General features: G+C 38.4%; 2 protein-coding genes and 1 non-coding gene across 6 annotated transcripts in view; 2 read left to right on the top strand and 1 right to left on the bottom strand.

Annotated features, from left to right (window-relative positions):
• tshr (thyroid stimulating hormone receptor) overlaps positions 1–4,782 on the top strand; it is a 56,583-nt gene extending 51,801 nt beyond the window's left edge. For all 4 annotated transcript variants that reach the window (XM_017684613.2, XM_037537399.1, XM_037537400.1 and 1 more), the window contains 2 exons: positions 2,326–2,514; positions 2,810–4,782. In XM_017684613.2, the coding sequence (XP_017540102.2) occupies positions 2,326–2,514; positions 2,810–4,232 (1,612 nt within the window). In that variant the 3' untranslated portion in view covers positions 4,233–4,782. The remainder of the gene's footprint in view (positions 1–2,325; positions 2,515–2,809) is intronic.
• A 1,808-nt stretch (positions 4,783–6,590) lies between these two features.
• trnat-ugu lies at positions 6,591–6,663 on the top strand. The gene has a single exon. It is a non-coding gene; the product is annotated as a tRNA-Thr (tRNA).
• Positions 6,664–6,747: 84 nt separating this feature from the next.
• On the bottom strand, positions 6,748–13,734 carry LOC108412547 (cholesterol 24-hydroxylase). Its single transcript, XM_017684616.2, has 15 exons — positions 13,451–13,734; positions 13,222–13,299; positions 12,766–12,847; positions 12,604–12,677; positions 11,733–11,819; positions 11,504–11,642; positions 10,999–11,112; positions 10,730–10,886; positions 10,085–10,156; positions 9,327–9,399; positions 9,090–9,174; positions 8,551–8,661; positions 8,275–8,363; positions 8,096–8,162; positions 6,748–7,217 (listed from the first exon to the last, which is right to left on the bottom strand). The coding sequence occupies exons 1-15, from the start codon at positions 13,597–13,599 to the stop codon at positions 7,065–7,067; spliced, it is 1,530 nt and encodes a 509-aa protein (XP_017540105.1). The 5' UTR covers positions 13,600–13,734; the 3' UTR covers positions 6,748–7,064.
• Positions 13,735–14,286: the final 552 nt, after the last annotated feature.

The following is a 14,286-nucleotide window of genomic DNA, read 5'->3' as shown; positions in this document are numbered from 1 at the left end:
GGTGGAAAGAGTACTGAAAAGTCCTACTTATGTAAGAGTACTGCTCCTGTAGCAATAATTCACTTAACTACATGTAAGAGTATTAATAAATAGTAAGAGAAAGACTATATAGTTTATTGAGTTACTGGACAAAAAGAAAATTCAATATGCTGCCCATTAGCTCACCTTAAACATTACTTTACATTAGTTAAATTAGCCCGCTAAAAGGCATTCACAATAGAACATATTAAGGAGAAGCTGTACATTTATTTAAGAGCTGTTATGCTTGTTTTTATCAAACAACAAGAAAAATACTGTAAAATATCATGGTAACTGTTTTGCTTATATTAGGGATCCATAGTTTCTTCTGTACAAGCTACCTAAGGGGTTCTACTGATTTTCTTGACTGCATTTAAAATAAACATAGATAACGAATTGATCAAGTATGTTCTTCATGTGCATTGTTATGATCTCCACTGATCTTCACTGGCTCTGAAATACATTCACCGAGCAGCCAATTGTGTATATAAGAAAATAAACCCATGCAGATTTTACAAGTAATATTCACATCAACCTTCAGAGTGTGGAAAATGTGATCTCGGTCATTTTGACCATGACACAGTTTTTGGTGCCAGACAGGCTGGTTTCAGTATTTCTATAACTGCTGATCTCCCTGGGATTTTTACACACAACAGTCTTTACAGTTTACTCAGAATATTGCAATAAAAAAAACATCCAGTGAGTGGCAGTGCTGTGGATGGCAATGCCTTGTTAATGAGAGAGGCCAAAGGAGAATAGCCAGACTGGTTTGACTCCCATGTCACAAAGCAAAAGTCATCTCAATGTGGTTTCATGAACGTGCCAATGAATTCACTGTTCTTCAGGCCTTCCCAGTCACCAGTCTGAATCCAGTAGAACACCTTTGCAATGTGGTAGAACACGAGGTATACAGCATGAAAGTGCACCTGAAAAAGCAATTCCATCATGCAGTCAACATGGACCAGAATCTAATAGGAATGTTTCCATAATATTGTGGAATTTCCATAATCTTGTACAAATACACTAATTGAAAGTGGTCAGTGAGTGTATTTGTACTTGTTGGCTGTTTCATACAGTCACTGGTCTGAACCAGTACTCAGTCCTGGTCCTAAGGGAGTATTGTATTGTTCTTCCTGCTCTAACTCACTATTTCAAATCAGGAAGGGCTTGCTAATTAGCTGGTGAGTCAAATGTAGCATATGTCCGTAGCAGTGAAATTGCTAAAATGGGTAAGGCCAGCACTAGCATTGAGAAACATTTGTCTGAACACATCAGGTGCCTGAACTGCATAATTTTTTTGCTTTGATTGTCTTTCAGAAATGAATCTTTGTCTGAGATTTAACCATGGTTGCTTCTAAGAATTTTACAAGCTAACACACATTTTTTGTAACTGTTATTAAAAATAACGTGGCTAAGTAAAATATTCAAGTATATATGATTTAATTTTACTCAAATAAGCACTGTATTCAAATACTGAATAAGCATTTGAATTAGGATTGGGATTGTCAAGATGTGTAATGGTTCTCAGATTTTCAAGTTCTGCTTACTTGAGGTGCTGTGTCAACCTCGATTCAAGAGCATTGAGAGGTATCATTCTTTGTAATAGTTAAATACTATTAGAACTGTCTGAACTTTGCATGAAACTAGAATGATCCCGTCATGAACCTTATGCAAAACAGGATCTTGGCTACAGTCACAAGAGGGGTGCTGAAATAGCTTTCTAATAACTTAATAGCAAGGCCCCTCAAGAGACGGTCAAGAGTGAAATCATAACCATGAGTCACTGACTAACTATCTCAAAATGACAAAATCAGATGCTTAGCTGAAAGTGTGTTCCCCATGCTGCAATGATGTGTTAAGAAGACACCTCTGTGAAAAACTGAAGATCTTTTTTATTTTTACAATATTTTCTTCACTTCTCTAGGATTTTAGATATAAGAGAAAAGACCTGTTGCTGTCTAAGGTAAACATGCAGCCAAGACTATAAATTCATGGGATATTTAGATGAGGAAAATTGAGAAGAAGGTCTATTTGCATGTGTTTGCACATGTTTCTTTATGTATTATAATTATTTTTTAGACATGACATTAATTGATAACTATCCATGTACATCTTTTAATTGCTTGCCAAACATAAACTTCACTTTAATATTTGCTCCAGTACATTTTGCCCAGTATATGTTGTATTAAATCCACCCTAATCTAAAGGTTGTCCCATGGTCTACATAGATAAGGACCCAAAAGAATAAGCTATCTGTCTTCCTTTTCCTGACCCTTGTCTAAACCCTCTAATTTCATTTCTTTGCAGTGATCTTTCAGACTCTGGCGTCACCTCCCTTCCAACAAGTGGCCTGGAGTCAATCCGGGAACTCAGTGCTCGGAATGTTTGGGCCCTCAAAAAGCTTCCTCCAGTCATAACCTTCAGGCATCTGATCAGTGCCGATCTGACCTATCCAAGTCATTGCTGTGCTTTCAAGAATCTTAAGAAAAAGAAAGGGTTTGTAGATTAAATTATGGGGGAAAATGATGCAATGGCTGTATGCCAAGAGAAGAAATGAACTATTATGTTTGTGATGCTTTCTGTTTACACTGGGTATTAAATTTTGGCTAACATAGTGTGCCTAAATCAGCTGTTTTCTTTTAAGGGATTATCAGATGTTTTTTCATTCCAGGGATATTTGCTTAGTGTTTATTCTTTATGACAAAAACAGTGTATGTTTGAATAATCTCCATAGCATTAAAAGTTTTATTGCTGGCAAAATTATCTTATTTCCTCTTTCTGTCAATAACAGGTTCCTGGAGTATATAATTTGTAACTTGACTGCCATGTACGACCAGCACCATAAGAGATCAGTAGGCACACACATAGTGCCAGCCCTTCATGGTAGTGTAGACCAAGACATCGACACTAGTGACACTCTGTTTATGGAGACCCATGACCATCAGGACTTCCACAGTAACCTAAATTACCATGCCTCTTTTGGTGTGCATCCTGACCATGACATGGGCTTTGGGGACACGCTGAAGAATCCACAGGGGGACACCAGCCAGGACTTTGACAGCCGCTATGACTATATTGTGTGTGAGGATGGAGAGGAGGTGGCATGCTCCCCAGCTCCTGATGACTTCAACCCATGCGAGGACATCATGGGCTTCAGTTTTTTGAGAGTATCTGTTTGGTTTGTCAGTCTGTTGGCTGTACTGGGGAACCTTTTGGTGCTCTTTGTGCTGCTCACTAGCCATTATAAACTCTCTGTCTCCCGATTTCTTATGTGCCACCTGGCCTTTGCTGATTTGTGCATGGGAATCTACCTACTTCTCATTGCCTCAGTGGACCTCTATACACAGTCGGAGTACTACAATCATGCTATTTACTGGCAGACAGGGCCAGGTTGCACCCTTGCTGGGTTCTTCTCTGTGTTTGCCAGTGAGTTATCAGTTTACACATTGACTGTTATCACTTTGGAGCGCTGGCATGCCATCAATTTTGCAATGCGCTTAGATCGTAAGTTACGATTGTCCCATGCCTGTGCCATCATGGTTGGTGGCTGGTTCTTCTGCCTCCTGCTGGCCCTCATGCCTGTGTTAGGGGTCAGCAGCTATCAGAAGGTCAGCATCTGCTTGCCCATGGACACCCATACCTTAGTGGACCAAATCTACATCCTCTTTGTGCTTGTCCTTAACATTGTGGCCTTTGTGGTCATCTGTGCCTGCTACTTCAAGATATACTGTGCTGTACACAACCCCAACTACACCTCAGCCAGCAAAGACACCAACATAGCCAAGCGCATGGCTGTACTAATTTTCACTGACTTTCTTTGCATGGCACCTATCTCTTTCTATGCCATGTCAGCTGTGCTGGACCATCCACTCATAACCATGTCCAACTCCAAGATCCTGCTGGTGCTATTCTACCCACTTAATTCCTGTGCTAATCCTTTCCTCTATGCCATCTTCACGAAAGCCTTTCGAGGCGATGTATTCATTCTGCTCAGCAAGGTTGGCCTCTGCCAGCAGCAGGCCCAACTATTTCGGGGCCAAACCATTACTTCCAAGGCAAGTAGTGGAGCCACAAGTAGGCGTGAGAAAGAACGGAAATCCCCTGAGGAAACAGCACTTAATGTAGTGGAGTTTTCAGGACACAACTATCTGTCACCCACCCAGCAGCGGCAGGGACAGCAAGAAGCAGACTTGACCTTTTTGCGCATTGTTTGAAACATTCAAGGAATTAACTTCACTGGAGGATTTCAGTCAACAAATTATTTACTTACATAAAGCAGGAAGAAAAGCAGGAGGAACCTTTGTCTACCAAATGAGACTGAACCAACTCTGAGCAAAAGGGCATTTTAAAGAGTTCATTGGTTAGTCAGTAAATATATGCCTACTTGCTGCTGATTTTATTGTACACATACATCTACAAAGTCTTTGACTTTTATTTCTCAATAGTGCCTTTCCTCCCTTGGTACACTAAACTCTGCTGGGACATTTTTAAAAGCTGAATTGCTATGAATAGGTGACTGTTTCATCTCCTCAACTGTCTGAATAATAATTCAGTCCATCCCAAATGTGTATTTGCATTTGATCAGTTGCAGAATACCATGTGTTTTGGGGGGGCTGTAATCTGTAAGTTAGTCAACTTTGATTTTGTGTGAATATTTATTGCTTCTTGAATGTATAATTACCCTGGTTACCTCTTAATTAGCATGCAGATTTATATGAAAAAATGTATATTCTTTAAATAAAAAGCACATATGTGGTGAAGCTATATCTCATAGTGTTGTATTAACTGGATGAAGCTGGAGGCCTATACAGGTTGTGTAAAGTTATTTAGCAGAATATACAGTCAAGTACATGTTGACTTCCTATTAACTGTATCCATGTTTAGTTTCAAAATAAAGGACTGCTTTGAAGGAGCGGCAAGGCAGCATCGTCTGCCATCCAGTCACTGACCTGGACCAGCCTTGCTCAGCGTCATAGACCAATGCAGCTCAAGGATTCACAGCTCCACAAAGCCACTAGTTGAGGCTGGCTTCCAGCATTGGCCATTTGAAGTATCCCACCACTCTATTAGGCCTGAGCACAGGCTGACTTTTTTTTTAATTATTAATTTTAATTCAAACTAATTTTTATTTTAAACTAAAGGTTAGGTTCAAAACATTATTGCAAGTTCTCATATTGATTAGTTTCCAATTCAAGCCCAGACCAAATCCCACATTGCTTAGTTTCTGACATGAGCCCAGGTCAAGGGTTCTTAAAGGTTTGTATACACTGGATGAAGCTGGAAGCCTGTACAGGTGTTCTAAAGTAATTCAGTAGAATGTATGAATCAAGTACATGCAGATTTCCTGTTGGCTGTCTTAGGCCTTCTGCTTAGTTCCACAGTATGAACTTAATTTCCATAGTTCAGTTTCAAAATAAAGGTTTGGTGGCAAAGCTTCGAACTACTGGTAAGACAGCATGGTCTACAGTCCAGTCACTACAGCAAACGGGTTTCGGGCAACAGGAGGCGGGCATTCCTGCTACAGCGTGATGATTGATTGGCGAGTGGAGCAGCTCATTGGCTGATCGCGCTCATTGACGTCATGGACCTACATGAGGTGCTGTTTTAAACTCATATAGTTCGAGTTGAAAAGCTCTTAAAATATACCAGCGGTGTTAAAATGTTGTTTTGGTATTCCATGTTCAGGAAATGACTGCAGTCTTTTACATTAAAAATATTTAAGCATTAATAAACTATGATTTCGCTGAAATGCTCCATATCAACCCATTCATTTTGGACTCATTCAGGAGCGCCCTCTAGCGTTCGAGAAAACTGGAAGACATTGCAGAGTGATAATTCTCTTTACACGTTCTCTGGCAATAGGAAATGCTGTAGCACTGACTGTTTGACAGCGAATTTATTGGGTTTTTGAGCTTTGAGTTATTTTAGTTATATTGCATTAATTTGATTCTATAATTGTCTCATGCCTCTTGTCAGCTCAGCTTGCATAATCAACATTTATTAAAAACTAAAACTGAAGCTAAATAAAAACTAAACGCAGACTACCGAGAGGTACTGTCAGCTAGACATTTTCGCAATTCTTAGCGAATCGGCTCGACAGCATGTGCCTCATACCTCGGTTTATACATGAAGTTTCGTAGATCATACGACTTTAGAAACTACGATACTTGACGACTTTCCACTACGAGAAACAGCACTTGAAAACTGCCATATTCTGAATGCGAAATGTTTCCATTTGACTGTGCATGTCGCCCTCATGTGGACAACACGTATCTACATGCAAATAAACTTTGAACAGAAAACTGTAAAATAGAACAAAAACAATTCATATTAACAGTTATTCTGACATGAGGTATTGAGAAATCGCTGCTTCTAATAAAAAATAGTGAGCCAGTGATTCCGTACAACAGTCGCATATAGACATTGTGAAAATTCCTTCAAATAATATGTAAATCTCGTCATGTATTATCCGGTATTCATGTTTATTGTCGAATATTTATGAAATGTTTCGTACGAACACGTATGCAATACAAAACGTATAAAATCTCTCAAGTGGACTTTTTGTAATAGTTGGCTCCATAGCTCAGTGGTTAGAGCACTGGTCTTGTAAACCAGGGGTCGCGAGTTCGATCCTCGCTGGGGCCTCTCAGCATTTTGAAATCACTAAATCTCAAAAGCCTGACTAAAAATGAGTGGACAGTTCACAAAAGACAACAATAACGATCAGAATAAAGGAAAGTCACTTTTTGTATGTTTTATTCACTGAAAGCCATACAGAAGCAAAATCCCAGAGACTTGGGCAAAAAGCCACTTACCAATGCAATACAATACTAGATCAATGAGGCAGATGGCAGTAAAAAATGGTTACACTGCCATCTTATGGTTATACTTATAGCTCCTATGAATATTATAGATCCAATGAATAGTGCTTCGAAGGCACACATTCAGAAAACATTCCCTCGGTTAATAGTAAATAGGCAAATATTATTGCATGGTGCTCAAACTGGTAAGGATAGCATATTATTTATCTCCAGTAAGCCAAATACTTAATTCTTGCCCTGAGAACAATATTTGATCTTGCACAGCACTCCACTCTCAGGGCGAAGAGTGCCTGTATCCTTTATATTGAAAGACTGTCCAGGCACAAGACTGAACTCAAACCTCTGAAGAATTTTTGCAAGCACAACTTTAGCCTCCATCTGAAAAGAAACACATTTGAGAGTTTACACAGTGTAAAAGTGCTTGTTTGATTTCATTTTTCATGTAGCTATTTGGTTTCTACTGGATAATGACAATATGCATACGAAAAATCATGCAAAGAAGTAAATATACCCCATGAAAAGGTTAGACTAGTCTAGTCTTAATTTCTATGGATGTCAAAGCTCATGCACCTACCATTACAAACAGAATGCATAAATATGACATACAGCTAATAAAAAAAACATCAGGGCAAGATAAATATTTGCTATTTAACAAATATCTAGTCAAGGATCAGGACTGGAACAATGTGCTATGGCTAAAGTCAAAGATAGAGTTGTCTGACCACAATGTCAGAAATCATGTTTGTTTTTTGCATTGTGATCCTAGAATCGACTATGAATTCACTGTCATATCAGAGACTGCTTAACGAGAATGTGAGTCCATCTGACAAATAGGACCTTCCAACAAGATAATGATCCCAAACACATAAGTAAATCCACCAAGGAGTGGCCCAAAATGAAGAAGGGTTGTGGAACAGCCTAGTCAAAGCCCAGATTTGAATCTGACTGAAATGCTGTGGAGGGATCTGAAATGGGCTGTACATGCAAGAAAGCCCCTTTGCACAGAAAGTATTCTGCATGGAGGAATGTCTCCTAATAGAAGTCAGAAATTGGTAGACAGCAATAGGAAACACCTACATAAGGCTGTTTCTACCAAAGAGTACAGTACCAGTTACAGGGTATACTTACTTTTTCAAAAAATTAATCACTTAATTATTGTTTAAATAAACATTTTCAAAGTCAAATTTACTTTGTTTGCTGTTCTATTACATAATATTTATCTATATATACTGTTTAATTGAAGATCAAATTCTCACTTGTGAAAAAGTCTGCCCAAGACAGGACCGTGGACCAAGGGCAAATGGGTAGTAGCAGAAATATGGTCTTCACAAAAAGAACACAAATTCATATTATAGTTACGTTTAGACAATTATATTTACTTTAGCATAGGGTAAATGATGGTCATAACAGCAACAGTGCTAAGAGAAATTCTTACTTAGCAGCATTTGGGTCAAATCTGTCTGGATCAAACTTCAGTGGATCTTTGAAGGATTTTTCCATTCTTGATGAGACATAAGAACTGAACTACAGAAGGCAAGAGGTAGCAGTAATTATAAGCTTTAAATACAATACTTTAATATTGTTAACATACCACATCAGCGTAATTTTTAAATAAAAAAGTAAGAAAAATCAGTTTTCTAAAATACTTTACTTAAAGTAAGAAAACAAAGTCTGTTTCTAGTCTGTTTTTTTCAAACTTAAGGACACTTACAATAAGTGCACATCCTGCTGGGACTTTAACTCCACTGATGACAGTGTCCTCATGGAGCCAGCGAGACGTGCCAGGTGCAGTGGGGTATAGGCGGAGTGTTTCCTTCAAGACCTATATCACATAAATCAGGAATAACTACATCTAATAGTGTATCATACACCATGCAATGAGTTCATTAAGTACACCTCAAATTTGTACACTTGTCAATTTTATCAGCTAAACGTACCAAATATGTGCATGTTTACATCCTACATTTACAGACTGTAGACTATCTGTTTCTCTGCATACTTTATTAGACCTCTTTTATCCTGTTCTTCAATGGTCAGGATCCCCACAAGCCCACTGCAGAACTGGTATTATTTGGGTGGTGGATCATTCTCAGCACAATAACTGGACAATAAGTGTAGGCACAAGGAGGTGTGCATAATGCAGTAGCCAGTCAATGTACAACAAATCAATACTGAGTAGCATTTGACCCCACAAAATATCTGTAACCAGAATATGCTTTATTGTTTTATTTAAATGTTTTATTGACTAACCTGGGACAAGTAAGTCAGTTTTCCAAGATCGTCATACAGAATTTCTTGTTTTGTTCCAAGAACCTCATCGACTTCCTCTTTAGCCCTGACAGTTAAAAACATAATACTTTTACAGCTATTACCAACTGCTGGAATTACCATTGCACATGCTAACTAAAATGCCTAACCTTAGAAAGCTTAAAAATGTAAAACTTATTAAATGACTTAGGATTATTTAATGGACACTTTTTACTTTACCTTTCTAATATTTTTGGGTGCTTCCCTAGCTCCATGATGGCAAATGAAAGCTGATTGGCTGTTGTTTCCTGTCCTAAAAAATAACAAGAATAATAAAAACAGCTTGTTTGTAAAGAAGTGTGGTGAAGTTTCTTACATGGGCCAACCTACTTTTGTCACTGTTTCACCCAAAATAACTACCAAAATGTGCATTTAATATTAAAATCTTAATAATAAATAAACCAAAACCCACAAGCAAAAATGCACTTTTTTTGCACTGACCAATAAAATTTTAGTTTAATCATTTGCTAACCATTTCAAACTCTGAATAGGACAACTGCTAGTAATAGAACAAAAAGTTTCCAAGACTATGAAGGCTGCATGGACTGAAACCATGAAAATGGCTTATACAAAGTACGAAAATAACCAACCACACCATATAACATAACATCAATACAATAATAATAATACAAACCAACATCTATGAAAGCGGCTCATTAAATTGGTCATAAACATTGGAATAATACAGAGAAACTGTAAGTATATTAAAGTTTTTTAAATTACATAATTTGTTTTTGTGCAAAATGATATTTTTTTTTTGAGTTCAGAATTTTACATGTCTGAGTTTATCCCTGTTCTGAGGTCAATGCTTAGCAGACACTTCAAAGAGCGTGTTACTCCTTTACCCTGCCCACATCCACACACGCACTATTTTGTCATCCAAATTATAAAAACACATTTCACAAGAAAGAAAAAACTGAGTATTGGGGTTGTCTCACCTGCAATAAAGAAAGTCACAAAATTGTCAAGCATCAATTCATGGTCTTCCTCATTATTAGCCTCAAGTTCCTCTGCAAGAAATGAAATTTAAATAAAGGCTCATAATACAACAACAAACATATTGTAATGTAACAAGATTTTGAACTGATGTTTAATTTTCCTTGATTTGAAAGGCACTCTACATTTGACTGTAACCGGCTACTTCTACTACTACTATTCACTTCCACTTCCACTTCTACTTCTATCCTCTGGAACTGCCGCTCAAACCAGTGTTTGTTCTAGCATCTAACAGCTGCCATATTACCTCACCTATCTGTCACTTCATTGATCCCTTTCTCTGCCACTATACATCCTTTAACTGCTGCTGTACTCAACACTTTAACTTTAGACTCACACTTTGCACAATGTAAGGTTTACATGTATGACTGTGTGTGTGTGTGTGTGTGTGTGTGAGTGAGTGAGGTAGGAATGCAGGTTTTATTTTATATTTATTTTATCTTCTTCCCTATATGTGATTGTCTGTCTGATACTGTGCACTGTGAGCTCCTGTAAAGCTTGTTTCTGATTCTAAAAAAGAAACAGATGTGTACAAATGAGGATAGCAAATAATCTGGGACAGGGTTGGTTCAGTGGCACTCATTCACCAGCCGTTTTCAGGATCTGGGTAAGAATGTCTTTGGGGACATCATCGCCATTTTCCACAGCGCTTTTCCTCTGATTTATCCACTGGGATCCAGTTGTACGTAGAAGTTTAACAGCTTCTTTAATCTCCTGCACTTTCTTTTTGTTCCTAGGGAAGAGCTGTGAATAAAAAACAAATTGCCCTCACCATTTAACTGTGTTACAGAGAGGAATTTTTACATTATAATCAATGTAAGAATTGCAAGTCTGTGAAAGTTGAGAATGTTCGCACTGTGAAGAATGGATCTCTAATATAGTGAACCATGCCCTGCAAACAAAGTTCTATGGCACTTGGGAAGGGGGAGTTGTAATTCTTCAGCAAGTCCAAATCAACCCCAAAAGCCACCTGTGGAATAAAGGCAGACAAAAATTAACTCATTGTTATTGTGTGGAAAACCTGCCTGCATGATGATGTACCTCGCTGAGGGTAAATATTATGTTACTAGTTTCACAGAGTGCCTTGTAGCCTCATAACCTAATCTCATCCAGACACAACAGAAACACAAACCTGATTCAAGATAAACTATTCCAGCTGTGATAGAATATGTAGTACTGTCACCCACTCTATTGAAAACATACCATTGTTCCAAATCAATAAAGTTCTATCTATCTCTCTAAATCTAACAAGTTGGATGGAGAAAAGTGCCTTTTATCTCCACTGTGGACAGCTGTTAAATCACTGACATATTATTAAGAGTTTGGATGGAAGACCGTAGAGAAGCAGAGAACATTAAAACCTTGCAAATAACATCCAGTGTGACACAATTGACCAACTGGTGCATGTTGGCAGTTATCCGCTCTTCTGCTATCTCCTCCAGCCTCTCCATAAGACGCTCAGCCCTCTCGTTGAAGGTGCCCATTAAACCTCGCAGGTAACTGTCAAGAGTTACAAGAGGAGTTGTGTACTTCTGCCTTCTACAACCTTTCAGCCTCTCCTAAACAGATGTGTGACACAGCATAACTTACGAGCTGCTGAAAGCAGGGTCCATGATTCTGCGCTGCTTGTACCAGATGTCATGATTCATAGCAGTCACAAGTCCATTTCCCAGGAACCTGTAGATATGACAAGAAATGTGACAGATGTTCACCCAACTCAGCTAAGAAACTTTTAATGAACTGTTAGCTCAAGCCGAGTTAAAAAGTTTCAGTTGCAGTTATTAGCAAGTGTTTGTTTTTTGGCAGTGAACTTCTTGAGCTTGACAACAAGTATCAAAATAGACCTACTTAAGTAATTGCTGTGTCTGCAAGGCCCTTTCATAGGTCATGTGTAATGCTTCCTAAGATATGCATCACTGGAAAAGGGGATCCCTCCCCTCAGTGGAAACATACAGATTGCTATGTCTTGCATAGAAAAGCGTAGGTTGTATAGACGTACATTCCTCTTCGCTTCATTCCACCGACAAAGAGCATCTCTCAAAATGCAATCAACCATTTATATTTTTGCGCAAAGGCTTTAAGCAAGACTGGAAAACAACTGAACAAAGCCTTCTCTGAAGGTGAGCATGGTTAATCAAAGTGTCTGCTGAGTGCTTTTGTCATACTGAAGTAAATTAGAGTGGATATTTACCACTAATGATCTCAGAATTAATGTGAATTCTTTCACTCTATTAACAACGCTGCTCAAGTCTTCCACAGTGCTGAGCAAAAAATGTGCTGTTGACTGGCTCATGATATCCATGAAGGCCTACTTCAACATCAGGGTTAAAGATGAGTAATCTTCATATTAATGTTAAGTATTTACTCTAAACTTAGAAAATGAATACTTGCTACAACTGAGACTTTTGTCAAGTAAAACCAGGGCTTGTTTATCTAAAGCGTAAGATATGAAGAAGCTTACCTTCTTCCAAACAAGTTGAACAGACGTTTGTAGACAAAAGGATCTTTGGAATACTTGGGGGACATTAAAAACTCCTGCGGTACCAAAACAAGAAATTGATTTTATCTATTTTGTTATGTTTTATAAGACAGGTTAACTGTAACTGCACAGCACAATATACACCTTTGTAGCCTCCGGGCAGCTGACCACTAGTGCCACACCATGAAAGCTGTTAATTCTGTAGACTGGGCCATACGTTTCAGCCCTGTAAAATATGGAAACAACAGCAGCCGAATTTGTTGCCACCTAATCTGTTTGAGTTTCTGAAACCACAAACCACAAAGTGGCTTTAATTGGGTCAGACTGTAGTTCATAGGACTATTTTGCCTTTTCAAAGATGAACAACTCTACTTGTGGCTCTGCGTGTATGTTTTTTGAGAGAGAGAGAGAGACGGGTAAAGGGAAAACGAGGGGCAGAGACTGGTTTTCTGTGGTTCAGGAACTCAATGACAGTTATGCAAGTTATGTGCAAGATGGACACGAACGATAACACCATTTCGTTGAATTTGTACCTATTACATAAGCTCTTGCTGGATCTAAGACAAAAGAAAGTAGGTGAAAGTGCATTAGATGCCTTACCATTCGAGGAACTTGTCGTGTATGACACGCTCCGAATTCGTTTCTCTCAGAAACGTCGGAACATGGCCAAGCAAAAAACTATGAAAACACGACATTATTTTAGCCTTTAGATGACTGACAGCAGGCCGAATTACTTTTCACAAATAAACCAACTAAGCCTCTATAGTTTATATTCCAGGTAATATTAGTAAAGAATATGAATTACTACATACAGAACACAGTTTCTTACTTGTCTCTTGGAGGTCCGGGAATGTGGTCATATTTCTTGTGAATACGTCTCACGTAAAGACAATATCCAACGAAAGCAATGAAAGCAAAGCAGAGCAGGTACACAGTCAGGAGACCTGCCCATACCGAAATTGTCTGATACGTTACCATACTCGTTGTGCCAAGACGTTTAAGAAATGTCTCTCGATACAGTCTGGTAAAGGGGAGTTTTACTGGTACATGCAACTCGTCAAAAATGCTTGGACTTCTGGGTATCGGAACAATAGCCTGCAGTGTTTATTGGGAAAGTCATTTAGACGGCAGATGGCGCTGCTTTTATACTCACTCTGGGCCGCCCAGTCAGTCAAAGTAACCTTCGATTCATTTGCGCAGGTCTAAGATTACTTGGTGATACATAACAGTTAATGGCCGCACTCACGTCAGCTTGTTACTATATTTCATCCGGGTATTATGGTAGTATAACTACACCTTGCTAATTCTAACCCTCGCAAATTTTCTCATGGCAATTAAAGGGAAATTCTGTATTTTTTCGGATTAATTAAATGGTTAAGATGTATGCAAAGTCATTCAATATGGCCTGATATTCGATATTCAATATGGCCAGAATTCTTCACAGCAAGGGTAATAGGAGCCAGATGTCCAATGTGTTTAACAGTGGTGGACAGTAACTAAGTAAATGTAATTTGTGTATCTGTACTTTAAGTATTTCCATTTTGGATGACTTTTTACTTTCACCCCACACATTTCAAAGACAAATATCTTACTTTTTACTCTGCCACATTTTGAGAAATCTGTCGTTCCTTTTGGTTTCTGTATGTATAAAAACGTAACATGTCA

The sequence above is a fragment of the Pygocentrus nattereri genome, chromosome 4, assembly GCF_015220715.1.
Source record: "Pygocentrus nattereri isolate fPygNat1 chromosome 4, fPygNat1.pri, whole genome shotgun sequence".
In the NCBI taxonomy this organism is placed as follows: Eukaryota; Metazoa; Chordata; class Actinopteri; order Characiformes; family Serrasalmidae; genus Pygocentrus; species Pygocentrus nattereri.
Note: the sequence above shows the minus strand (reverse complement) of the source record. Positions and strands in the feature narration are given on the sequence as shown.